The sequence below is a fragment of the Camarhynchus parvulus genome, unplaced genomic scaffold, assembly GCF_901933205.1.
Source record: "Camarhynchus parvulus unplaced genomic scaffold, STF_HiC, whole genome shotgun sequence".
NCBI classification, from domain to species: domain Eukaryota; kingdom Metazoa; phylum Chordata; class Aves; order Passeriformes; family Thraupidae; genus Camarhynchus; species Camarhynchus parvulus.
In genome coordinates this window covers 119920-146559 of record NW_022148512.1, presented here as the reverse complement: position 1 = coordinate 146559, position 26640 = coordinate 119920, and the positions used below count along the sequence as shown (strand labels likewise).

Sequence of the window (26640 nt, the reverse complement as noted above, 5' to 3'; positions counted from 1 at the left end):
GGTTCCAGGTGTTTCTGGGTCTCAGATTGGATTTTATTGGTTCTAGGCTGGGTTTCAGGGTTCCAGGTCAGATTTTGGGGTTTCCAGGATCAGTTTTGGGGCTCCACGGATGGATTTTGGGGTTCCACCTTTTTGTGGGTCTCGGGTTGGATTTTGGGGTTCCTGGGTTGGATTTTGGGGTTTCCAGGTTGGATTTTGGGGTTACAGGTGTGTCCAGGTCTCAGGTTGGATTTTATTGGTTCCAGGTTGGATTTTGGGGTTCCAGGGATGGATTTTGCGGGTTCCAGGGATGGATTTTGGGGTTCCAGATTGGATTTTGGGGTTCCAGGGATGGATTTTGGGGTTCCAGGATGGATTTTGGGGTTCCAGATTGGATTTTGGGGTTCGGGGAAGGATTTTGGGGTTCCAGGGATGGATTTGGGGTTCCGGGGATGGATTTTGGGGTTTCCAAGGTGGGTTTTTTTTGGAATTTCCAGGTCAGATTTTGGGGTTTCTGGGATGGATTTTTGGGGTTTCTGGGATGGATTTTTGGGGTTCCAAGCTGGATTTTGGGGGTTCCCCGGCCGGGTGTCAGGGCCCCAGCACCTTGAGCGAGAAGTCGAGCGCGGGGGCGCTGTGGGTCAGGCACCCCATGGACACGACGTCCACGTGGGGCCCCAGGAACCCGGCCAGGCTCTCCAGGCCGATGCCGCCGCTCGCCTCCACGGTCACGCCGGGGTGCGCCGCCTTCACCCGCGCCGCCGCCGCCTGCACGTCCTGGGCACAAAAACCCAAATTTTGGGGCTCCTCGCACTCGTCCGGGTCCGGTTCATCGCGGTTGGGCGGAATTTTAACCCAAAATTGGGGCGTCATTGCCTAAATTCGCTCAGTTTTGGTGCCACCGATTCTGGGATAATTCCACCCAAAATTGGGGTGTCCGTGCTCAAATTTGGGTGTTTCTCACAATAAAAACCCCATAAATTTTGGGATTTTTCTGGGATTTTTCAACCCAAAATTGGGGCGTCATTGCCTAAATTCGCTCAGTATTGGTGCCACCGATTCTGGGATAATTCCACCCAAAATTGGGGTGTCCGTGCTCAAATTTGGGTCTTTCTCACAATAAAAACCCCATAAATTTTGGGATTTTTCTGGGATTTTTTAACCCAAAATTGGGGCGTCATTGCCTAAATTCGCTCAGTATTGGTGCCACCGATTCTGGGGTTATTCCACCCAAAATTGGGGTGTCCGTGCTCAAATTTGGGTGTTCCTCACAATAAAAACCCCCATCAGTTCTGGGATTTTTCTGGGATTTTTCAACCCAAAATTGGGGCGTCATTGCCTAAATTCGCGCAGTTTTGGTGCCACCGATTCTGGGGCTATTCCACCCAAAATTGGGGTGTCCAACCCCAAATCCCCTTAAACCAGAAACCCCCAAAAAATCGGAGTTTCCAACCCAAAATTTGCCCAATTTGGGTCCTTCCCCACAAAAAATCACCAATTCTGGGATTTTTCCACCCAAAATTGAGGTCTCCACCTCCAAAAATCCTAGAAATCAAGAATTATCTCCCTCAAACCAGAAACCCCAAAAATCAGAATTTTCCACCCAAAATTTGCCCAGTTTGGGTCCTTCCCACAAAAAGTCACCAGTTCTGGGATTTTTCAACCCAAAATTGGGGCGTCATTGCCTAAATTCGCTCAGTTTTGGTGCCACCGATTCTGGGATAATTCCACCCAAAATTGGGGTGTCCGTGCTCAAATTTGGGTGTTCCTCACAATAAAAACCCCATAAATTTTGGGATTTTTCTGGGATTTTTCAACCCAAAATTGGGGCGTCATTGCCTAAATTCGCGCAGTTTTGGTGCCACCGATTCTGGGGTTATTCAACCCAAAATTGCGGTGTCCAACCCCAAATCCCCCTTAAACCAGAAACCCAAAAAAATTGGAATTTTCCACCCAGAACAACCCCAAATTTGGGAGTTTCCAACCCAAAATTTGCCCAGTTTCGGTCTCCTACACAAAAATCACCAATTCTGGGATTTTTCCACCCAAGATTGCGGTGTCCAGCCCCAAATCCCCCTTAAATGTGAAACCCCCAAAAAATTGGGATTTTCCACCCAGAACAACCCCAAATTTGGGATTTTCCAACCCAAAATTTGCCCAGTTTGGGTCTCCGTACAAAAATCACCAATTCTGGGATTTTTCCACCCAAGATTGCGGTGTCCACACCCAAATCCCCCTTAAACCAGAAACCCCATAAAATTGGGATTTCCCACCCAAAATTTGGGGCCCAACCCACCCAGAGAAACCCAAATTTGGGATTTTCCAACCCAAAATTTGCCCAGTTTGGGTGTTCTACACAAAAAATCACCAATTCTGGGATTTTTCCACCCAAGATTGCGGTGTCCACACCCAAATCCCCCTTAAACCACAAACCCCAAAAAATTGGGATTTTCCACCCAAAATTTGAAGCCCAACCCACCCAGAAAAACCCAAATTTGGGATTTTCCAACCCAAAATTTGCCCAGTTTGGGTCTTCCCCACAAAAATTCACCAATTCTGGGATTTTTCCACCCAAAATTGGGGTGTCCACCCCCAAATCCCCCTTAAATGTGAAACCCAAAAAAATTGGAATTTTCCACCCAGAACAACCCCAAATTTGGGATTTTCCAACCCAAAATTTGCCCAGTTTGGGTCTCCGTACAAAAATCACCAATTCTGGGATTATTCCACCCAAAATTGGGGTTCATTCAAAATATTTTTGGGGTTTATTCCCAATTTTTGGGGTTTATTCCCATTTTTTGGTGTTTATTCCCATTTTTTGGGGGTTTATCCCCATTTCTTGTGATTTATTCCCATTTTTTGGGGTTGATGCCAATTTTTTTGGATTTTCCCCATTTTGAGGGGTTCAGACCCCCAAATTTTTTGGTTTTAATTCCCATTTTTAGGGTTTATCCCCATTTTTTGGGGTTCATCCCCATTTCGAGGAGTCCAGACCCCCAAATTTTTGGGCTTTACTCCCATTTTTTGGGGTTTGTTTCCCCAAAATTCCACCATTTTTCCCCCCAAAATTTCGCCATTTTTCCCCAAAATTCCACGATTTTTCCCCCAAATTTCGCCGTTTTTCCCCCAAATTTCCCCGTTTCTCCCCAAAATCTCACCATTTTTTCCCCAAATTTCGCCTTTTTTCCCCCCAAATTTCACTGTTTTTCCCCAAAATTCCACCATTTTCCCCCCAAAATTCTGCCATTTTTTCCCGAAATTTCACCATTTTCCCCAAAATTTCGCCGTTTTTCCCCCAAATTTCATCTTTTCTCCCCCAAATTTCCCCGTTCTTTCCCCCCAAAATTCCGCCATTTTTCCCCCAAAGTTTCACAATTTTTCCCCCAAATTTCACCATTTTTCCCCCAAATTTCGCCGTTTCTTCCCCAAAATTCCACCACTTTCTCCCAAAATTTCACCGCTTTTTCCCCAAATTTCCCCGTTTTTCCCCCAAATTTTGCCATTTTTTTCCCAAATTTCACCATTTTTTCCCTAAATTTGGCCGTTTTCCTCCCAAATTTCCCCAATTTTTCCCCAAATTTCACCGTTTTCCCCAAAATTTTCCCGATTTTCCACCAAATTTCACCTTTTCTCCCCCAATTTTCGCCATTTCTTCCCCCAAAATTCCACCATTTTTCCCCAAAATTCCGCCGTTTTTTCCCCCAAAATTCCGTTGTTTTTCCCCCAAAATTTCCCCGTTTCCCCCCCAAAATTCCGCCATTTTCCCTCCCAAATCTCACCATTTTTCCCCCAAATTCCACGATTTTTCCCCCAAAATTCCGCGTTTCCCCCCCAAATTTTGCCATTTTCCCCCCAAATTTCACCGTTTTCCCCAAAATTCCACCATTTTCCCCAAATTTCACTGTTTTTCCCCCAAATTTTGCCATTTTTTTCCCAAATTTCACTGTTTTCTCCCCAAATCTCCCCATTTTCCCCCAAATTTCCCCATTTCCCCCCAAATTTCACCATTTTCCCCCAAAATCTCCCCATTTCCCCCCCAATTTTCCCCGTTTCCCCCCCAAATCTCACCATTTTTCCCCCCAAATGCCACGATTTTTTCCCCAAAATTCCGCCGTTTCCCCCCCAAATTTTGCCATTTTTTCCCCAAATTTCCCCATTTCCCCCCCAAATTTCACCATTTTTTCCCCCAAATTCCACCCTTTTTTCCCCCAAATTCCACCATTTTTCCCCCAAAATTCCACCGTTTCCCCCCCAAATTTTGCCATTTTCTCCCCAAATTTCACCGTTTTCCCCCCAAATCTCCCCATTTCCCCCAAAATTTCCCCGTTTTCCCCAAAATTCCACCATTTTCCCCAAATTTCACCCTTTTTCCCCCAAATTTCCCCATTTCCCCCCCAAATTTCACTGTTTTTTCTCCAAATCTTGCCGTTTTCCCCCCAAAATTCCACCGTTTTCCCCAAAATTCCACCATTGTCCCCCAAAATCTCCCCGTTTCCCCCCCAAATCTCCCCATTTCCCCCCAAATTTCACCGTTTTTCCCCCAAATTTTGCCGTTTTCCCCCCAAAATCTCACCATTTTTCCCGCAAATTTCGCCGTTTCTTCCCCAAAATTCCACCACTTTCTCCCAAAATTTCACCCTTTTTTCCCCAAATTTCACCATTTTTCCCCAAAATTTCACCATTTTCCCCCAAATTTCCCCCATTTCCCCCCCAAATTTCACCATTTTCCCCCAAAATTTCACCATTTTTTCCCCAAAATCTTACCATTTCCCCCCAAATCTCCCCATTTCCCCCCCCAAATTTCCCCATTTTCCCCCCAAATTTCCCCATTTCCCCCCAAATTTCCCCCCCAAATTTCACCATTTTTTCTCCAGATTTCCCCATTTTCCCCCCAAATTTCACCGTTTCCCCCCCAAATTTCACCATTTCCCCCCCAAATTTCCCCATTTTCCCCCCACATCTCCCCATTTTTCCCCCCAAATCTCCCCGTTCCCCTCCCAAATATCCCCGTTCCCCCCCAAATTTCCGGATTTTCGGGATTTTCGGGATTTCGGGATTTCGGGATTTTCGGGATTTTCGGGGTTTCGGGATTTCGGGGTTTTCGGGAATTTCGGGATTTCGGGGTTTCGGGGTTTCGGGGCGCACCTGTGCGCTCAGGTTGTCCAGCAGCACCACGTCCGCGCCGGCCCCGGCCGCCTCCAGCGCCTCCTCCGCGCTCGAGCACTCCACCCCCAATTTCCGGGTGAAGCCCCCGGCCCGGCGCAACCCCAAAATCAGCTGGGGGAGGGGACACCCCGAGTGAACCCCCAGACCCAAAATTGGCCATTTTCATCCCAAAATTCAGCCCCGAAAATTGGGGTTTTGTCCCCTTAAAATTGGGGTTCCCCCCATGATCCACCCCCAAATTCTTCCCCAAAATTTGGGGTTCCCGGCCCGGCGCACCCCCAAAATCAGCTGGGGGAGGGGACACCCCGAGTGAACCCCCAGACCCAAAATTGGCCATTTTCACCCCAAAATTCAGCCCCGAAAATTGGGGTTTTGTCCCCAAGACTCACTGGGGTTGATCCCTAAAAATTGGGGTTCCCCCATCATCACCCCAAAAATTGGGGTCCCCCTGTTCAAATTGATCCCCGAAAATTCAGGAGTGTCCCTCCACCCCAAAATTGGCCATTTTCACCCCAAAATTCAGCCCCGAAAATTGGGGCTTTGTCCCTAAAATTGGGGGTCCCCCCATGATCCACCCCCAATTTAATCCCCCAAAATTTGGGGTCCCCTGTTCAAATTGATCCCCAAAAATTCAGGAGTGTCCCCCATCATCACCCCCAAATTCATCCCCAAAATTTGGGGTCCCCTCTCCCCAAATCCCCCCAATTTAAGGGTTTGCCCCGACCCCAAAATTGGGGTCCCCCTATCATCACCCCAAAATTAATCTCCCCAAAATTTGGGGTCCCCCGGCCCGGCGCACCCCCAAAATCAGCTGGGGGATGGGGGGACCCCAAATGAACCCCCAGACCCAAATCGGGCCACGCCAAAATTGGGGATTCTCACCCCAAAATTCAGCCCCGAAAATTGGGGTTTTGTCCCTAAAAATTGGGGTCCCCCCATCATCACCCCAAAAATTGATCCGCAAAATTTGGGGTCCCCCCTGCTCAAATTGATCCCCAAAAATTCAGGAGTGTCCCCCACCCCAAAATTGGAGATTTTCACCCCAAAATTGAGCTCCGAAAATTGGGGTTTTGTCCCTAAAAATTGGGGTCCCCCCATCATCACCCCCAATTTAATCCGCCCAAAATTTGGGGTCCCCCGGCCCGGCGCACCCCCAAAATAATCTGGGGATGGGGGGACCCCAAATGAACCCCCAGACCGAAATCGGGCCACGCCAAAATTGGCCATTTTCACCCCAAAATTGAGCCCCAAAAATTGGGGGTTTGTCCCTAAAAATTGGGGTCCCCCCATGATCCACCCCAATTTAATCCCCCCAAAATTTGGGGTCCCCCCTCCTCAAATTGATCCCCAAAAATTCAGGAGTGTCCCCATCATCACCCCCAAATTCATCCCCCAAAATTTGGGGTCCCCCGGCTCAAATTGATCCCCAAAAATTCAGGAGTGTCCCCCCACCCCAAAATTGGCCATTTTCACCCCAAAATTGAGCCCCGAAAATTGGGGGTTTGTCCCCTGAAAATTGGGGTCCCCCCATGATCCACCCCCAATTTAATCCGCCCAAAATTTGGGGTTCCCCGGCCCGGCGCGCCCCCCAAAATCAGCTGGGGGAAGGGACACCCCGAGTGAACCCCCAGACCCAAAATTGGCCATTTTCACCCCAAAATTCAGCCCCGAAAATTGGGGTTTTGGCCCTCAAGACCCACTGGGGTTGATCCCTAAAAATTGGGGTTCCCCCATCATCACCCCAAAAATTGGGGTCCCCCTGTTCAAATTGATCCCCGAAAATTCAGGAGTGTCCCTCCACCCCAAAATTGGCCATTTTCACCCCAAAATTCAGCCCCGAAAATTGGGGGTTTGTCCCCTGAAAATTGGGGTCCCCCCATGATCCACCCCCAATTTAATCCCCCCAAAATTTGGGGTTCCCCGGCCCGGCGCACCCCCAAAATCAGCTGGGGATGGGGGGACACCCCGAGTCAGCCCCCAGACCCAAATCGGGCTGCGCCAAAATTGGGGATTCTCACCCCAAAATTCAGCCCCGAAAATTGGGGTTTTGTCCCCCAAGACTCACTGGGGTTGATCCCTAAAAATTTGGGTTCCCCCATCACCACCCCAAAAATTGGGGTCCCCCTGTTCAAATTGATCCCCGAAAATTCAGGAGTGTCCCCCCACCCCAAAATTGGCCATTTTCACCCCAAAATTCAGCCCTGAAAATTGGGGTTTTGTCCCCTGAAAATTGCGGTCCCCCCATGATCCACCCCCAATTTAATCCCCCAAAATTTGGGGTCCCCCCTCCTCAAATTGATCCCCAAAAATTCAGGAGTGTCCCCCATCATCACCCCCAAATTCATCCCCAAAATTTGGGGTCCCCTCTCCCCAAATCCCCCCAATTTAAGGGTTTCCCCCGACCCCAAAATTGGGGTCCCCCCATGATCACCCCAAAAATTGATCCCCAAAATTTGGGGTCCCCCCTGCTCAAATTGATCCCCGAAAATTCAGGAGTCCCCCCCACCCCAAAATTGGGGTCCCCCCATAAACCGCCCCAAAATTGATTCCCAAAATTTGGGGTCCCCTCTCCCCAGATCCCCCCAATTTAAGGGTGACCCCCACCCCAAAATTGGGGTCCCCCCATCATCACACCCAATTTAATCCCCCCAAAATTTGGGGTCCCCCCTGCTCAAATTGATCCCCAAAAATTCAGGAGTGTCCCCCCACCCCAAAATTGGCCATTTTCACCCCAAAATTCAGCCCCGAAAATTGGGGTTTGTCCCCGAAAATGCGTGCGCCCCCCCTGATCCACCCCCAATTTAATCCTCCCAAAATTTGGGGTCCCCCCTCCTCAAATTGATCCCCAAAAATTCAGGAGTGTCCCCCCATCATCACCCCCAAATTCATCCCCAAAATTTGGGGTCCCCCGGCTCAAATTGATCCCCAAAAATTCAGGTGTGTCCCCCCACCCCAAAATTGGGGATTTTCACCCCAAAATTCAGCCCCGAAAATTGGGGGTTTGTCCCTAAAAATTGGGGTCCCCACATCATCACCCCAAAAATTGATCCGCAAAATTTGGGGTCTCCTCTGCTCAAATTGATCCCCGAAAATTCAGGAGTGTCCCCCCACCCCAAAATTGGCCATTTTCACCCCAAAATTCAGCCCCGAAAATTGGGGGTTTGTCCCCTGAAAATTGGGGTCCCCCCATGATCCACCCCCAAATTCATCCCCAAAATTTGGGGTTCCCCGGCCCGGCGCACCCCCAAAATCAGCTGGGGGAGGGGACACCCCGAGTCAGCCCCCAGACCCAAAATTGGCCATTTTCACCCCAAAATTCAGCCCCGAAAATTGGGGGTTTTGTCCTCAAACACGACACTGGGGTTGATCCCTAAAAATTGGGGTTCCCCATCATCACCCCAAAAATTGGGGTCCCCTGTTCAAATTGATCCCCGAAAAATTCAGGAACGTGACCCAAGGGATTTTCACCCCAAAATTGAGTCCCGAAATTGGGGTTTGTCCCCCAAAATTGGGGTCCCCCATGATGCACCCCAAAATTGATCCACCCAAAATTTGGGGTCCCCCCTCCTCAAATTGATCCCCAAAAATTCAGGAGTGTCCCCCCAGCCTAAAATTGGCCATTTTCACCCCAAAATTGAGCCCCGAAAATTGGGGGTTTGTCCCCTGAAAAATTGGGGTCCCCCCATGATCATCCCCCAAATTAATCCCCCAAAATTTGGGGTCCCCCCTCCTCAAATTGATCCCCAAAAATTCAGGAGTGTCCCTTCATCATCATCTCCCCCCCAAAATTGGGGTCCCCTCCCCCAAATCCCCCAATTTGGGGTTTCCCCCACCCCCCCAAAATTGGGGTCCCCCCATGATCCACCCCCAAAAATTGATCCCCAAAATTTGGGGTCCCCCCTGCTCAAATTGATCCCCAAAAATTCAGGAGTGTCCCCCCAGCCCAAAATTGGGGTCCCCCCATCATCACCCCCAATTTAATCCCCAAAATTTGGGGTCCCACCCACCCCATTTCCCCCCCAAATTTTGCCCCCATTCCCCCCTTTTCCCCCCAAATTTCCCCCCCATTTTACCCCCAAATTCTGGAACCCACCAGAACCAAATTCCCCCAAATCCGGGGTCCCGCCACAACCAGAACCCCCCAAATTTTCCCCCCAAATTCCGGATTCATCCTCCCATTTCCCCCCCATTTCCCCCCAAATTTCTCCCCATTTCCCCCAATTTTCTGCCCCATTTTCCCCCAAATTTCTCCTTCATTTCCCCCCCATTTTCCCCCCATTTTCCACCCATTTCCCCCCATTTCTCCCCCATTTCCCCCCAAATTTCTCCCCCATTTTCTCCCCCATTTCCCCAAATTTTTCCCCAAATTCCCCCAAAATTCCGGGGGCTCCCCACCTGCCTGACGCCCCCCTCCACGTCCTTTGGCCAGCGCTGTGGTTGTCCCGATCCCTCCCCAAATTTCTCCCCATTTCCACCCAAAATTCCCCCAAATTTCCCCTCAAATTTCTCCCCTAAATCCCCCCAATTTCGGGGTCCCCCCACAACCAGAACCCCCCAAATTCCGGATCCCCCCCTTCCCATTTCCCCCCCATTTCCCCCATTTTCCCCCCAAATTTCTCCCCCATTTTCCCTCCAAATTTCCCCCCAATTTCACCCCCAAATTCTCCCCAGATTTCGGGGTCCCCCCACAACCAGAACCCCCCAAATTTTTCCCCCAAATTCCGGATCCTCTCCCCATTTCCCACCCATTTCCCCCCAAATTTCTCCCCCAAATTTCTCCCCCATTTTCCACCAAATTTCTCCCCCATTTTCTCCCAAAATTTCTGCCAAATTCCCCCCAAATTCCCCCCAAATTCGGGGTCCCCCCACAACCAGAACCCCCCCAAATTTTTCCCCCAAATTCCGGATTCATCCTTCCATTTTCCCCCCCATTTCCCCCCAAATTCCTCCCCCATTTCCCCCCAAATTCCTCCCCCATTTTCCCCAATTTTCCCCAAAATTCCGGGGCTCCCCACCTGCCTGCCCCCTCCATGTCCTTGGCCAGCGCTCTGTGGTTGTCCCGATCCCTCCCCAAATTTCTACCCCATTTCCACCCAAAATTTCCCCAAATTTCCCCTCAAATTTCTCCCCCAAATCCCCCAAATTCGGGGTTCCCCCACAACCAGAACCCCCCAAATTTTCCCCCAAATTCCGGATTCATCCTCCCATTTTTCCCTCCCATTTCCGCCCATTTTCCCCAAATTTCTCCCCATTTCCTTCCAAATTCCCCCAAATTTCTCCCCATTTTCCCCAAATTTCTCCCCATTTCCCCCAAATTTCTCCCTCATTTTCCCCATTCTTTCCCCATTTCCCCCAAATTTCTCCCCATTTTCCCCAATTTTCTCCCCATTTTCCGCAATTTTTTCCCCAAATTCCCCCAAATTCCGGGGGCTCCCCACCTGCCTGACGCCCCCCTCCACGTCCTTGGCCAGCGCTCTGTGATTGTCCGGACCCCCACCCATTTCCCCCCAAATTTCTCCCCCATTTCCCCAAACTTCTCCCCTATTTTCCACCCAAAATTCCCCAAATTCCCCCAAAATTCCCCAAATTCCCCCCAAATTCCCCCAAATTTCTCCCCATTTCCCCTAAATTTTCCCCCCCAAATTCCCCAAAATCCGGTGCTCCCCACCTGCCTGACGCCCCTCTCCACGTCCTTGGCCAGCGCTCTGTGATTGTCCCGATCCACCCATTTTCCCCCAAATTTCTCCCCCATTTTCCACCCAAAATTCCCCCAAATTCCCCCCAAATTTCGGGGTCCCACCACAACCAGAACCCCCCCAAATTTTTCCCCCAAATTCCAGATTCATCCTTCCATTTCCCCCCCATTTCCCCCCAAATTTCTCCCCCATTTTCCCCAAATTTCTCCCTCATTTCCCCCCCATTTTCCCCCATTTTCCACCCATTTCCCCCCAAATTTCTCCCCCATTTCCCCCCAAATTTCTCCCCCATTTCCCCCCCAATTTCGGGGTCCCACCACAACCAGAACCCCCCCAAATTTTTCCCCCAGATTCCGGATTCATCCTTCCATTTTCCCGCCCATTTCCCCCCAAATTTCCTCCCCCATTTCCCCCCAATTTTCCCCCAATTTTCCCCCAAAATTCGGGGCTCCCCACCTGCCTGACCCCCCCCTCCGTCCTTGGCCAGCTCTGTGGTTGTCCCGATCCCTCCCCAAATTTCTCCCCCATTTCCACCCAAAATTTCCCCAAATTCCCCTCAAATTTCTCCCCCAAATCCCCCAAATTCGGGGTTCCCCACAACCAGAACCCCCAAATTTTTCCCCAAATTTCGGATTCATCCTCCCATTTTCCCTCATTCTCAGGCCCATTTTCCCCAAATTTCTCCCCATTTTCCCAAATTTCTCCCCCATTTCCTTCAAATTCCCCCCATTTTCCCCCCATTTCCCCCAAATTTCTCCCCCATTTCCCCCCAAATTTCTCCCTCATTTTCCCCCCATTTCCCCCCATTTTCCACCCATTTCCCCCCAAATTTCTCCCCCATTTTCCCCCCATTTCCCCCCAAATTTCTCCCCCATTTCTCCCCAAACTTCTCCCCTATTTTCCACCCAAAATTCCCCCAAATTCCCCCCAAAATTCCCCCAAATTTTTCCCCAATTTTACCCAAAATTCAGGGGCTCCCCCCACCTGCCTGAGCCCCCCCTCCATGTCCTTGGGGCCCGCTCTGTGGTTGTCCGATCCCTCCCCCCAAATTTCTCCCCATTTCCACCCCCAAATTGCCCCCAAAATTCCCCCAAATTTCGGGGTCCCCCACAACCAGAACCCCCAAATTTTTCCCCAAATTCCGGATTCATCCTTCCATTTTCCCTCCCATTTCCCCCCAAATTCCTCCCCCATTTCCCCCAAATTTCTCCCCCATTTCCCCTAAATTCCCCATTTCCCCCCAAATTCCCCATTTTCCCCAAATTTCTCCCCATTTTTCCACCAAATTTCTCCCCCATTTCCCCAAATTTCTCCCTCATTTGTCCCCATTTTCCCCCATTTTCCACCCATTTCCCCCCAAATTTCTCCCCAAATTCCCCCAAATTCTTTCCCCCATTTTCCCCAAATTTCTCCCCCATTTTCCACCCATTTCCCCAATTTTTCTCCCCATTTCCCCCCAAAATTCCCCCCAAAATTCCCCCAATTTTTCCCCAAAATTCGGGGGCCCCCACCTGCCTGACACCCCCCTCCACGTCCCTGGCCCGGGGCGGCTCTGTGATTGTCCGGACCCCCACCCATTTCCCCCAAATTTCTCCCCATTTTTCCCCAAACTTCTCCCCTATTTTTCCACCCAAAATTCCCCAAATTCCCCCCAAAATTTCCCCAAATTTTTCCCCAATTTTCCCCAAAATTCGGGGCTCCCCCCACCTGCCTGGGCCCCCCTCCATGTCCCTGGCCAAGCTCTGTGGTTGTCCCATGCCCCTCCCAAATTTCTCCCCATTTCCACCCCAAATTGCCCCAAAATTCCCCCCAAATTTCCGGGTCCCCACAACCAGAACCCCCAAATTTTTCCCCAAATTCGGATTCATCCTCCCATTTTCCCTCCCATTTCCCCCCAAATTCCTCCCCCATTTCCCCCAAATTTCCCCCCATTTTCCCCAAATTCCTCCCCATTTCCCCCAAATTCCTCCCCATTTTCCCCCAAATTCCTCCCCATTTTCCCCAATTTTCCCCAAAATTCAGGCGGCTCCCCACCTGCCTGCCCCCCCCCATGTCCTGGGCCAGCTCTGTGGTTGTCCCGATCCCTCCCCAAATTTCTCCCCATTTCCACCCAAAATTTCCCCAAATTTCCCCTCAAATTTCTCCCCAAATCCCCCAAATTCGGGGTTCCCCCACAACCAGAACCCCCAAGTTTTCCCCAAATTCGGATTCATCCCCCCCATTTTTCCCTCCCATTTCCGACCCATTTTCCCCCAAATTTCTCCCCTTCCTTCCAAATTCCCCCAAATTTCCCCCCCATTTTCCCCCAAATTTCTCCCCCATTTCCCCCCAAATTTCTCCCTCATTTTCCCCCCATTTTCCACCCATTTCCCCCCAAATTTCTCCCCCATTTTCCCCCCAATTTTCTCCCCCATTTTCCCCAATTTTTCCCCCAAATTTCCCCAAATTCCGGGGCTCCCCACCTGCCTGACACCCCCCCCAATCTGGCCACGCCCTGTGATTGTCCGGACCCCCACCCATTTCCCCCAAATTTCTCCCCCATTTCCCCCCAAACTTCTCCCCTATTTTCCACCCAAAATTCCCCCAAATTCCCCCCAAAATTCCCCAAATTCCCCCCAAAATTCCCCCAAATTTCTCCCCCATTTCCCCCTAAATTTTCCCCCCCAAATTCCCCAAGATCCGGTGCTCCCCCCACCTGCCTGGACGCCCCCTCCCCCGCGTCCTTGCGGCTCTGTGATTGTCCCGATCACCATTTTCCCCCAAATTTCTCCCCCATTTTCCACCCAAAATTCCCCAAATTCCCCAAATTTCGGGGTCCCCCCACAACCAGAACCCCCAAATTTTTCCCCAAATTCCAGATTCATCCTTCCATTTCCCCCCCATTTCCCCCAAATTTCTCCCCATTTTCCCCAAATTTCTCCCTCATTTCCCCCCATTTTCCACCCATTTTCCACCCATTTCCCCCAAATTTCTCCCCCATTTCCCCCCAAATTTCTCCCCCATTTCACCCCCAATTTCGGGGTCCCACCACAACCAGAACCCCCAATTTTTCCCCCAGATTCCGGATTCATCCTTCCATTTTTCCCGCCATTTCCCCCAAATTTCCTCCCCATTTTCCCCCCCAATTTTCCCAAATTTCCCCCAAAATTCCTGGGGCTCCCCACCTGCCTGACGCCCCCCTCCACGTCCTTGGCCAGCGCTCTGTGGTTGTCCCGATCCCTCCCCAAATTTCTCCCCCATTTCCACCCAAAATTTCCCCCAAATTTCCCCTCAAATTTCTCCCCCAAATCCCCCCAAATTCGGGGTTCCCCCACAACCAGAACCCCCAATTTTTCCCCCAAATTCCGGTTCATCCTCCCATTTTTCCCTCCATTTCGACCCATTTTCCCCAAATTCTCTCCCCCATTTCCCCAAATTTCTCCCCCCATTTCTTCCAAATTCCCCCCCCAAATTTCCCCCCATTTTCCCCCAAATTTCTCCCCATTTCCCCCCAAATTTCTCCCTCATTTTCCCCCCATTTCCCCATTTTCCACCATTTCCCCCAAATTTCTCCCCCATTTTCCCCCAATTTTTTCTCCCCATTTTCCCAATTTTTCCCCAAATTCCCCAAATGCGTGCTCCCACCTGCCATTTCCCCCACCATCCTTTTGGCCCTGTGATTTCCGGACCCCCACCCATTTCCCCCCAAATTTCTCCCCCATTTCTCCCCAAACTTCTCCCCATTTTCCCCCAAATTCCCCCAAATTTTTCCCCAATTTCCCCCTAAATCCGGGGGCTCCCCCACCTGCCTGACGCCCCCCTCCATGTCCTTGGCCAGCGCTCTGTGGTTGTCCTGATCCCTCCCCAAATTTCTCCCCCATTTCCACCCAAAATTCCCCAAATTCCCCCCAAATTTCGGGGTCCCACCACAACCAGAACCCCCCCAAATTTTTCCCCCAAATTCCGGATTCATCCTTCCATTTTCCCCCCATTTCCCACCCATTTCCCCCCAAATTTCTCCCCCATTTCCTTCCAAATTCCCCCCAAACTTCTCCCCCATTTCCCACCAATTTTCTCCCCCATTCCCCCCAATTTTTCCCCAATTTTCCCCCAAAATTCCGGGGGCTCCCCACCTGCCTGACGCCCCCCTCCATGTCCTTGGCCAGCGCTCTGTGGTTGTCCCGATCCCTCCCCAAATTTCTCCCCCATTTCCACCCAAAATTCCCCCAAATTCCCTCAATTTCCCCCCAAATTTCGGGGTCCCCCACAACCAGAACCCCCAAATTTGGCCCCCAAATTCCCCAGATTCATCCCCCATTTCCCTCCCATTTTCCTCCAAATTTCCCCCAATTTTCCCCCCCATTTCCCCCAATTTCTCCCCCAATTTCCCCCCAAATTTCCCCAATGTTCCCCAAACAACCAGATACCCCCCATTTTCCCCCAAATTCGGGGTCCCCATTTCCCCCCCATTTCTCCCCCAAATTCCGGGTCCTGCACCCCAAATCTCCCCAATTTCGGGGTCCCCCCACCACCAGAACCCCCCAAATTTTCCCACCAAATTCCGGATCCCCATTTCCCCCATTTCCCTCCCATTTTCCCCCAAATTCGGGGGTCCCCACATTTACCACATTCCCCCAAATTTCCCCCCCATTTCCCCCCAAACTTCTCCCCTATTTTCCCCCCAAAATCCCCCAAATTCCCCCCAAAATTCCCCAAATTTTTCCCCAATTTTCCCCCAAAATTCCGGGGGCTCCCCACCTGCCTGACGCCCCCCTCCATGTCCTTGGCCAGCGCTCTGTGGTTGTCCCGATCCCTCCCCAAATTTCTCCCCCATTTCCACCCCAAATTGCCCCAAAATTCCCCCCAAATTTCGGGGTCCCCCCACAACCAGAACCCCCCCAAATTTTTCCCCCAAATTCCGGATTCATCCTTCCATTTTCCCTCCCATTTCCCCCAAATTCCTCCCCCATTTCCCCCCAAATTTCTCCCCCATTTCCCCCCAAATTTCCCCCCATTTCCCCCCAAATTCCCCCCCATTTCCCCCCAAATTTCTCCCCCATTTTCCCCCAAATTTCTCCCCCATTTCCCCCCAAATTTCTCCCCCATTTTCCCCCCAAATTTCTCCCCCATTTTCCACCCATTTCCCCCAAATTTTTCCCCCATTTGCTCCCCAAATTTCTCCCCCATTTCCCCCAAATTTCTCCCCCATTTCCCCCATTACCCCCATTTCCCCCCCATTTCCCCCAAATTTCTCCCCATTTTCCCCCCAAATTTCTCCCCATTTTCCACCCATTTCCCCCCAATTTTCTCCCCCATTTCCCCCCATTTCCCCAAATTTTCCCCAATTTTCCCCCAAAATTCCGGGGGCTCCCCACCTGTGTGACGCCCCCCTCCATGTCCTTGGCCAGCGCTCTGTGGTTGTCCCGATCCCTCCCCAAATTTCTCCCCCATTTCCACCCAAAATTTCCCCAAATTTCCCCTCAAATTTCTCCCCCAAATCCCCCCAAATTCGGGGTTGCCCCACAACCAGAACCCCCCAAATTTTTCCCCCAAATTCCGGATTCATCCTCCCATTTTCCCTCCCATTTCCGACCCATTTTCCCCCAAATTTCTCCCCCATTTCCTTCCAAATTCCCCCCAAATTTCCCCCCCATTTTCCCCCAAATTTCTCCCCCATTTCCCCCCAAATTTCTCCCTCATTTTCCCCCATTTTTCCCCATTTTCCCCCATTTTCCCCCAAATTTCTCCCCATTTTCCCCCAAATTTCTCCCTCATTTTCTCCCCATTTCCCCCCATTTTCCACCCATTTCCCCCCAAATTTCTCCCCCATTTTCCCCCCAATTTTCTCCCCCATTTTCCGCAATTTTTTCCCCAAATTCCCCCAAAATCCGGTGCTCCCACCTGCCTGACGCCCCCCTCCACGTCCTTGGCCAGCGCTCTGTGATTGTCCGGACCCCCACCCATTTCCCCCCAAATTTCTCCCCCATTTTCCCCCAAATTTCTCCCTCATTTTCCCCCCATTTTCCCCCAAATTTCTCCCCCATTTTCCCCCCCCATTTCCCCTTCCCACATTTCTCCCCCATTTCTCCCCATTTTCCCCCATTTTCCCCCATTTTCCCCCCAAATTTTCCCCCCCATTTCCTCCCCCAATTTCCCCCCAATTTTCATTCCGGGCTCCCCACCTGCCCCCATTTTCCCCCCATTTCCCCCAATTTTCTCCCCCATTTCCCCCCAAAATTCCCCCCAAAATTTCCCCCAATTTTCCCCCAAAATCCGGGGCTCCCACCTGCCTGACGCCCCCCTCCATGTCCCTGGCCAGCGCTCTGTGGTTGTCCTTGACGAGGCTGAAGGCGCCCAGCCCCTCTCGGTGCGGCTCCGCGCCGCCGACTCCCAGCGCGTATTTCTCGGCCAGCCGAAACCCCGGCGTGGTTTTGCGGGTCCCGGCCACGACCCCCGCCCAGCCCCGGGCCCTGGCCACCCGCACGGCCCTCGCTGCCATCGAGGCCACGCCGCTGCAGCGCCCCAGAACGTTCAGCGCCGCCCGCTCGCCCAAAAGCAGCCCCGAGGCCGGACCCTCCACCACGGCCACCAGCGCTCTGCCCGCCGGCAGCGCGGCTCCTTCGGGGATCCTCCAGCTCACGGAGCAGCCCGACACCCCAAAAACGGCCTCGGCGAAGGGGGACCCCGCCAGCACCGCCAGGGACTCGGGGGAGCCGCGTTCGGGGTTTTTGCTGAGCAGCTCCGCTCGGATTCGGACCGAGCCCACCACGGCCGAGATGGGGTCGGGCCAGGGGGCGTCCTCGTCCAGCCAGGAGCGAGCCAGGGAGAGCAGGCGGTGCTGCGGAGGGGCGGGGGGCCAGGGGGTCCTGGGGGGGTCCAGGGGGTTCGGGGGCTTTGAGGGGGGGGTTTGAGGGGTCGGGGGTGGGGGTTTGGGGGTTCGGGGGTTCGGGGGTTTGAGGGGTTGGGGGTTTGGGGGTTTGAGGGGTTCAGGGGGATCGGGGGGGTTCAGGGGTTTGAGGGGTTTGAGGGGTTTGAGGGGTTCAGGGGGTTTGAGGGGTTCGGGGGGTTTGAGGGGTTCGGGGGTTCGGGGGTTCGGGGGTTTTCGGGGGTTTGAGGGGTTCAGGGGGTTTGGGGGTTCAGGGGGTTCGGGGTGATCGGGGAGATCGGGGGTTCGGGGGTTCGGGGTGTGGGGGTTCGGGGGATCGGGGTGTCGGGGGTTCGGGGTGGGGGTTCGGGGGTTCAGGGGGTTCGGGGTGATCGGGGTGATCGGGGGGTTCGGGGTGATCGGGGGTCGGGGGGTTCAGGGGGGGTGTTCGGGGTGATCGGGGAGATCGGGGGGTTCGGGGTGATCGGGGGGTTCGGGGGGTTCGGGGGGTTCGGGGGGTTCGGGGGCGCAGAGCGGGACATGGCGAGGGGGAGCTGGGGAGAGAGAAACGGGGAAAGGGGGAGTCACAGAGGGGATTTTGGGGTCCCCAGGGGGATTTTTGGGGAGATTTTTGGGTCTGGGGGGGATTTGGGGGTCCCAGGGGGGATTTTTGGGGGATTTTCAGGGGTTTTGGGGGTCCCAGGAGGGTCCCGGAGGGGATTTTGGGGGGATTTTGGGGTCCCTGAGGGGATTTCTGGGGAGATCTTTGGGTCTGGGGGGGTTTTGGGGGTTGGTATGGGGGGGATTTTGTGGTCCTTGGGGGGATTTTCAGGGGTTTTGGGGCTCCCAGGAGGGTCCTGGATGGGATTTTGGGGTCCCGGGGGGGGTTTGGGGTCCTTGGGGGGGGTTTGGGGGAGATATTTGGGTCTGGGGGGGATTTTGGGGTTATTTGGTGTGCTGGAGAGGAAATTTGGGGGTTGGTTTTGGGGGAGTTTGGGGTCCTGGAGGGGATTTTTGGGGCTCCCAGGAGGGTCCTGGAGGGGATTTAGGGGGATTTTGGGGTCCCAGGGGAGATTTTTGGGGAGATCTTTGGGTCTGGGGGGGATTTTGGGGTGTGGGGAGGGGGTTTTGGGGGGTTTTGGGGGTCCCCGGAGGGTCCTGGAGGGGATTTTGGGAGATATTTGGGTCATGGGGAGGAGGCTTGGAGGGGATTTTGGGGTCCCCGGGGGGATTTTTGGGGGGGATATTTGGGTCTGGGGGCGATTTGGGGGTACAGGAGAGGAAATTTGGGGTGGGGTTGGGGGGGTTTTGGGGTCCCTTGGGGGGATTTGGGGCCATGGGGAGGGGGCTTGAGGGGATTTTGGGGTCCCCAGTGGGATTTTTGGGGAGATCTTTGGGTCTGGAGGGGATTTGGGGGGTTGGTTTTGGGGATTTTGGGGTCCTTGGGGGGATTTTGGGGTCCCAGGGGGGATTTTCGGGGAGATTTTTGGGTCTGGGGGGTTATTTGGGGTTATTTGGGGTTGTTTGGGGTTCTTTGGGTGCTGAAGAGGAAATTTGGGGTTTGGTTTGGGGGATTTTGGGGTCCCTGAGGGGATTTTCAGGCGTTTTGGGGTCCCAGGAGGGTCCTTGAGCGGATTTTGGGGGATTTTGGGGTCCCTGAGAGGATTTTTGGGGAGATCTTTGGGTCTGGAGGGATTTGGGGTACAGAAGAGGAAATTTGGGGTGGGGTTTGGGGGGTTTTGGGGTCCCTGGGGGGGTTTTGGGGGTGTGGGGAGGGTCCTGGAGGGGATTTGGGGTCTCTGGGGGCATTTTTGGGGAGATGTTTGGGTCTGGAGGGGATTTGGGGGTGTGGGGAGGGGATTTTGGGGTCCCAGGAGGGTCCTTGGGGGGTTTTGGGGTCCTTGGGAGGATTTTTGGGGAGATCTTTGGGTCTGGAGATGATCTGGGGTTTGGTTTGGAGGATTTTGGGGTCCTTGAGGGGATTTTGGGGGGTTTTGGGGTCCCAGGAGGGTCCTGGAGGGGATTTAGGGGGATTTTGGGGTCCCCAGTGGGATTTTAGGGAGATCTTTCTGCCGGATTTGGGGGTTGGTTTGGATTTTGGGGTCTTGGAGTTTTTCCGAGAGTTGGGCCCCATGTGGTTGGATGGTTGGGGGTACGAGAGTGGGTGGTTTTTTGGGGTCTTGGGGTTTGGGTCATGGGGAGGGTCCCTGGATTTTGGGTTGGGAGTTTGGGGAGATCTTTGGGAGTCTGGGGGTTGTTGGGGCCGGGGGTTTTGGGGGGGTTTTGGGGTTTGGGGGGTGGGCAGGGGATTTGGGCCTGGAGGGGATTTGGGGTCGGGATTTTTGGGGAATTTGGGTTGAGATATGGTTTTGGGGATTTTGGGGTCCCCGGGGTTTTTGGGGTTTTGGTTTGGGGGTACAGGAGAGGAAATTTGGGGTGGGGTTGGGGGGGTTTTGGGGTTTGGGGGATTTTGGGGTCCTTGGGGGGATTTTTCGGGATTTTGGGGTCCCAGGAGGTTCCTTGGCTCCTTGGTCCTTCTGGTTTTTACCCTTTTTCCCCAATTTTCTGCCAATTTTTCCCAATCCGCTGCCAATTTTTTTCCCCCTTTTTTCCTGTTTTTTACCCTTTTTACCCAATTTTCTGTCAATTTTCACCAATCCCGTGCCAATTTTTTGCCCATTTTTTCCCGTTTTTTACCCTTTTTAACCCATTTTCTGTCAATTTTCACCCATCCTATGCCCAATTTTTTGCCCATTTTTTTCCCGTTTTTTACCCTTTTTACCCAATTTTCTGCCAATTTTCACCAATCCGCTGCCGGTTTTTCCCCTTTTTTCTGTTTTTTACCCTTTTTACCCAATTTTGTGCCAATTTTTATCAATCCCCTGCCAGTTTTTTCCCCTTTTTTTCTGTTTTTACACTTTTTAACCCATTTTGTGCCAATTTTTACCAATCTCCTGTGGTTTATTCCCCTTTTACCCCTTTTTTCTCCTGTTTTTACCCATTTTTTCCCGTTTTACTTTTACCCAATTTTGTGCCAATTTTCACCAATCCGCTGCCAGTTTTTCCCCTTTTTTCTGTTTTTTACCCTTTTTACCCAATTTTGTGCCAATTTTTTCCCATTTTTTCCCGTTTTTTACCCTTTTTCCCCGATTTTGTTTCAATTTTTACCAATCCCGTGCCAATTTTTCCCCTTTTTTCCCGTTTTTTACACTTTTTACCCGATTTTCTGTCAATTTTCACCAATCCCGTGCCAATTTTCCCCCCTTTTTTTGCGTTTTTTACCCTTTTTACCCAATTTTGTGTCAATTTTCACCAATCCTGTGCCGATTTTTTCCCCTTTTTCAGCTCTTGAGGGATTTCGGGTTTCATTTCTGTCGATTTCGGTCCATTTTGTGCCCATTTTTGCCCATTTTGTGCCCATTTTGTGCCCATTTTTTGCCCCCCATTTTTGGCCGTTTTCGCCCCAAATCTCGGCGGGTCCGAAGTCCGGCCACGTCGCCCGCCCCCCCCGCCCCTCCCCCACTCACCTGGCGCGCGCGGGACCCGAATGAGGCCCCGGGGGGGGGAGGGGGGGGTTCTTACCTGAGGGGGCGGGGCCAAAGCGCGGGCTCTGATTGGCTGCTCCGCCCACCCCCAAAAAAAACCAAAAAAAATAAAAAAACCCAAAAAAAACCCCAGAAGAAACCAAAAAAACCCCAAAAAACCCCAAAAATAACCCCAAAAAATACCCAAACCCCCGGCCCAAACCCCCAAAATAACCCAAAAAACCAAAAATAAAAACCCCAAAAACCCCAACCCTCCCAAAAAAAAAAAAAAAAAAAACCCAAAACAAAAACCCCAAAAACCCCAAAATAACCCAAAAAGAACCAAAAAGAAACCCCAAAAATCCCCAAAAAAAAAAAAAAAAACCCAAAAACCCAAACCCCCAAAAAAAAAAAAAACCCCAAAACCAAAAACCCAAAAAACCCCAAACCCCAAAAAACCCCTAAAAAACCCCCCAAAAACCCCAAAATAACCCAAAAAGAAGCAAAAAAACCCCAAAAAACCAAAAACCCCAAAAAACAAAAAGAAAACCCCAAAAACCCCCAAAACCCCCAAATAACCCCCCAAATAACCCAAAAAAATTAAAAAAAAACCCAAAACACTAAAAAACCCAAAAAACCCCCCAAAAAACCAAAAATAACCCCAAAAAAACCCCAAAAAACCCAAAAAAATAAAAAAAAAACCAAAAAAACACCCAAAAACCCAAAAAAAAAACCCCAAAAAACACCCAACCCCCGGCCAAACCCCCAAAAAACCCGAAAAAACCAAAAAAAAAACCCCAAAGACCCCAACCCTCCCAAAAAAACAGACCAAAAAAAACCCCAAAAAAGCAACAACAAAAAACCCCAAAATAACCCCAAAAAAAAACCCCCAAAACCCCCAAAACCCCCAAAAACCACCAAAAAAACCCAAAAGAACCAAAACCAAAACCTCAAAAAACCCCCAAAACCCCCAAAAACCAAAAAAAACCCCAAAAAAAAAAAAAACAAAATAAAAACCCAAAAACTCAAAACCCCAAAAAAAAAAAAAAAACCAAAAAAAAACCAAAAACCCCCAAAAAAACCCAAAAAAACCCCCAAGAAACCCCAAAATAACCCAAAAAGAAGCAAAAAAACCCCAAAAACAACAAACACCCCAAAACAACAACAAGAAACCCCCAAAAAACCCCCAAATAACCCAAAAAAATAAAAAAACAAAAAAACAAAAAACCAAAAAAAACCCCAAAAAACCCCAAAAAACCCCAAAAATACCCAAAACCCCCGGCCAAACCCCCAAAATAACCCAAAACCAAAAATAAAAACCCCAAACCCCCAAACCCTCCCAAAAAAAAAAAAAAAAAACCAAAAAAACCCAAAAAAACCAAAAATCCAAAAAGCCCCCAAAAACAAAAACCCAAAAACCAAAAAACACCAAAACCAAAACCCAAAAAAAACCCCCAACCCAAAAAACCCAAAAACCCCCAAAAACCCCAAAAAAACCCAAAAAAAAAGAAAAACCCCAAAACCCAAAAACCCCAAAAAAAAAAAAACCCAAAACCCCAAAAACCCAAAACCCCAAAAAACAAAACCCCAAAAACCCCAAAAAAACCCAAAAAAAATAACAAAAAAAACCCCCCCCGGTCCAAACCCCCAAAATAACCCAAAACCAAAAAAAACCCCAAAAACCCCAACCCTCCCAAAAAAACAAAACAAAAAAAAAAAAAAAAAACCAAAACAAAAACCCAAAAAAACCCAAAACCCCAAAAAACCCCCCCAAAAAAAACCCAAAAAAAAAAAAAAAAAAAAAAAACCAAAAAAACCAAACCCCCCAAAACCCCCAAAAAAAAACCCCCAAAAAACCCCAAAAAAAAAACCAAAAAACCCCAAAAACCCCAAAAAACCCAAAACCCCAAAAAAACCCCCAAAACCCCAAAACCCCAAAACAGAAAAAAACCCCCCCAAAAAACCCCAAAAACCCAAAAAGCCAAAACAAAACCCAACCAAAAAAAACCAAAACCCCAAACCCCAAAAAACAAACCCAAAAAAAAAACCCCAAAAAAAAACCCCCAAAAAACCCAAAAAAAACCCCAAAACCCAAAAACCAAAACCCCCAAAACCCCAAAAAAACCCCAAAAAAAACCAAAAAAACTCCAAAACCCCAAAAACAACAAACCCCAAAAAAACCCCAAAAAAAAACCCCAAAAACCCACCCCCCAAAACCCAAAAAACAAAAACCAAAAACCCCCAAAACCCAAAAACCAAAACCCAACCCAAAAAAAAAAAAAAACCCCCAAAAACCCCCCTAAAAACCAAAAAAAACCCCCAAAAACCCCCCAAAAACCCAAAAACCCCCAAACCAAAAACCAAAAAAACCCCAAAACCCAAAACAAACAAAACCCCCAAAACCCCAAAACCCCCCCAAAACCCCAAAAAACCCCAAAACCCCAAAAATCCCCCCAAAAACCCCCAAAAAACCCCAAAAAACCAAAAAAACCAAAAAAAACCCCCAAAACCCCAAAAAAAAAAAAATAAAAAACTCCAAAAAACTTCAACCCAAAAAAAAAAAAAAAAAACCCCAAAAACCCCCCAAAAAACCCCAAAAAAACCCCAAAAAACCCCCCAAAGAAACCCCAAAACAAACCCCAAAAAACCCCAAAAACCCCAAAACCCCAAAAAACAAAAAAACCCAAAAACCCCCAAAAACCCCAAAAACCCCCAAAAACCCCAAAAAACCCAAAAAACCCAAAAACCAAACCAAAAACCCCAAAACCCCAAAACCCCCAAAAACCCAAAACCCAAAACCCAAAAAAAACCCCAAAAAACAAAAAAAAAAAAAAATAACCCCCCACCCCCCCCAAAAAACCCAAAACCAAAAAAAAACAAAACCCCACCCCCCCCAAAACCCAAAAAAACCCAAAAAAAAAACCCAAAACCAAAAAAACCCCAACCCCAAAAAAAAAACCCAAAACCCAAACCCCCCCAAAAACAAACCCCAAAACCAAAAACCCAAAAACCCCACCCCTAAAACCCCCAAAAACCAAAAAACCCAAAAACAAGCAAAAAAAACCCAAAACCCCCCCAAAAAAAAAACCCCAAAACCCCCCAAAACCCCAAAAACAAAACCCCAAAAAACCAAAACCCAAAACCCCCAAAAACCCCAAAAAACCCAAAAACCCAAAACCCCAAACCCCCAAAAAACCCAAAACAAAAAAATAAAACCCCAAAACCCCAACCCAAAAAACCAAAACAACCCCAAAAAAAAAAAAAAACAAAATACCCCAAAACCAAAAAAACCCCCAAAAACCCCAAAATACCAAAAAACCCCAAAAACCCCCAAAACCCCCAAAAAACCCCAAAAACCCCCAAAAAACCCAAACAAAACCCCAAAAAACCAAAAAAACCCAAAAAAAACCAAAAAAAAACCCCCCAAAAACCCAAAAAAAAACCCCAACCCCAAAACCCAAAACCCAAAAACCCCAAAAACCCCAAACCCAAAACCCAAACAACCCCAAACCCCCAAAAAAAAAACCAAAATAAAACCCCAAAACCCCACCCCCAAAAAAAAAAAACAAAAAACCAAAAAAAACCCCCAAAAAACCCCAAAAAAAAAAAAAAAACCCAAAAACCCCAAAAAAACAAAAAACCCCCAAAACCCCCAAAAACCCCCAAAAAAACCCAAAAACAAAAAACAAAACCCCCCAAAACCACAAAAAAAACCCCCAAAACCCAAAAAAAACCCAAAACCCAAAACACCAAAACCCAAAACCCCCAAAACCCTAAAAAACCCCCAAAAAACCCCCAAAACTAACCCCAAAAAACCCCCAAAACAACCAAAAACAAAAAACCCCAAAAAAACCAAAAAAAAAAACCCCCTAAAAAACCCAAAAAACCCAAAAAAACCCCCTAAACTAACCCCCAAAACCCAAAACCCCAAAAAAAAAACCCAAAACCCCAAAACCAAAACCCCAAAAAAACCCCCAAACCCAAAAAAACCAAAAAAAAAAAACCCCAAAAACCCAAAACCCCCAAAAACCCCAAAAAAAAACCCCACCCCAAACCCCCACCCAAAACCCAAAACCCAAAACCCCAAACCCCCCAAAAACCAAACCAAAAAAACCCCAAAACCCCAAAAACCCTAAAAACCCCAAAACCCCAAACCCCAAAAACAAACCAAAAAACAAAAAACCCTAAACCCCAAAAACCCAAAACCCCAAAAACCCCTAACAAAACCCTAAAACCCCAAAAACCAAAAAAAAAAAAACCAAAACCCCAAAAACCCCCTAAACCCCAAAACCCCAAAAAAACCCAAAAACCCCAAAAAAAAAAAAACCCCCAAAACCCCCAAAAACCCCCAAAAACCCCCAAAAAATAAAACCCCAAAACCCCAACCCTCCCAAAAAAAAACCAAACCCAAAACCCCAAAACCCAAAAAAACCCAAAAAACCAAAAAAAAAAACCCCAAAAAAAACCCCAAAACCAAAACCCCCCTAAAAAACCCCAAAAAAACCCAAAACCCCCCCAAAACCCCCAAAAACCCCCAAAAAACCCCTAAAAAACCCAAAAAAAAAACCCCCAAAAAACCCCCAAAAAAAACCAAAAAAAAAAACCCAAAACCCAAAAACCAAACTAAAAATAAAAACCAAACCCCTAAAACCCCAAAACCCCAACCTCCAAAAAACCCCCAAAAACCCACCCCAAAAACCCCCAAAAACCCAAAACCAAAAAACCCAAAAACCCAAAACCCCAAACCCCTAAAAACCAAAAAAAAAACCCCCAAAACCCCTAAAACCCAAAAACCCAAAAACCCCAAAAAAAAACCCCCCAAACCCCAAAAACCAAAACCAAAAAAAAAAACCCCCCAAAACCCAAAAAACCCAAAACCCCAAAAACCCCCAAAAACCCCAAAACCCCTAAAAAAAAACCCAAAAAAACCCCAAAAACCCCCAAAAAACCCTAAAACCCAAAACCCCCAAAAACCCCAAAAACCCAAAACCCCCAAAACCCCAAAAACCCCCAAAACCCCCAAACCCCAAAACCCCCAAAACCCCAAAAAAAAAAAACCCTAAAAACCCCCCAAAAACCCCAAAAAACCCCAAAAAACCCCCAAAACCCCAAAAAAAAAAAAACCAAAAACCCAAAAACAAAACCCCCAAACCCCAAAACCCAAAAAAAAAAACCCCAAAACCCCAAAACCCAAAAACCAAAACCCAAAACCCCCCTAAAACCCCAAAAACCCCAAAAACCCAAAAAAAAACCCCCAAAACCCCCAAAAAACCCCCCCCAAACCCCCAAAAAACCAAAAAAAAACCCCAAAAACCAAAAAACCCCCCAAAAAAAACCCCAAAACCCCAAAACCCCAAAAAAACCCAAAAACAAACAAAACCCCAAAACCCCAAAAAAACCCCCAAAAAAAACCCCCAAAAACCCCAAAAAA

General features: G+C 49.5%; 1 protein-coding gene across 1 annotated transcript; it reads right to left on the bottom strand.

The window, feature by feature from the left end:
• Positions 1 to 536: 536 nt before the first annotated feature.
• QPRT (quinolinate phosphoribosyltransferase) lies at positions 537 to 21085 on the bottom strand. The gene is made up of 4 exons (XM_030970605.1): positions 20999 to 21085; positions 17107 to 17658; positions 5125 to 5256; positions 537 to 756 (listed from the first exon to the last, which is right to left on the bottom strand). Exons 1-4 carry the CDS (start codon positions 21083 to 21085, stop codon positions 571 to 573), a joined length of 957 nt encoding a protein of 318 aa, XP_030826465.1. The 3' UTR covers positions 537 to 570.
• Positions 21086 to 26640: the final 5555 nt, after the last annotated feature.

Coding starts and splice junctions, on each gene's coding strand:
- QPRT (XM_030970605.1), bottom strand. CDS start 21,085: ATGGGCACAAAATGGACCGAAATCGACAGAAATGAAACCCGAAATCCC. Junction 5,257..17,106: donor TGGAGGGGGGCGTCAGGCAG/GTGGGAGCCCCG, acceptor CCCCTCCCCCAG/CTGATTTTGGGGTTGCGCCG. Junction 757..5,124: donor TGGACAACCTGAGCGCACAG/GTGCGCCCCGAA, acceptor TTTTGTGCCCAG/GACGTGCAGGCGGCGGCGGC.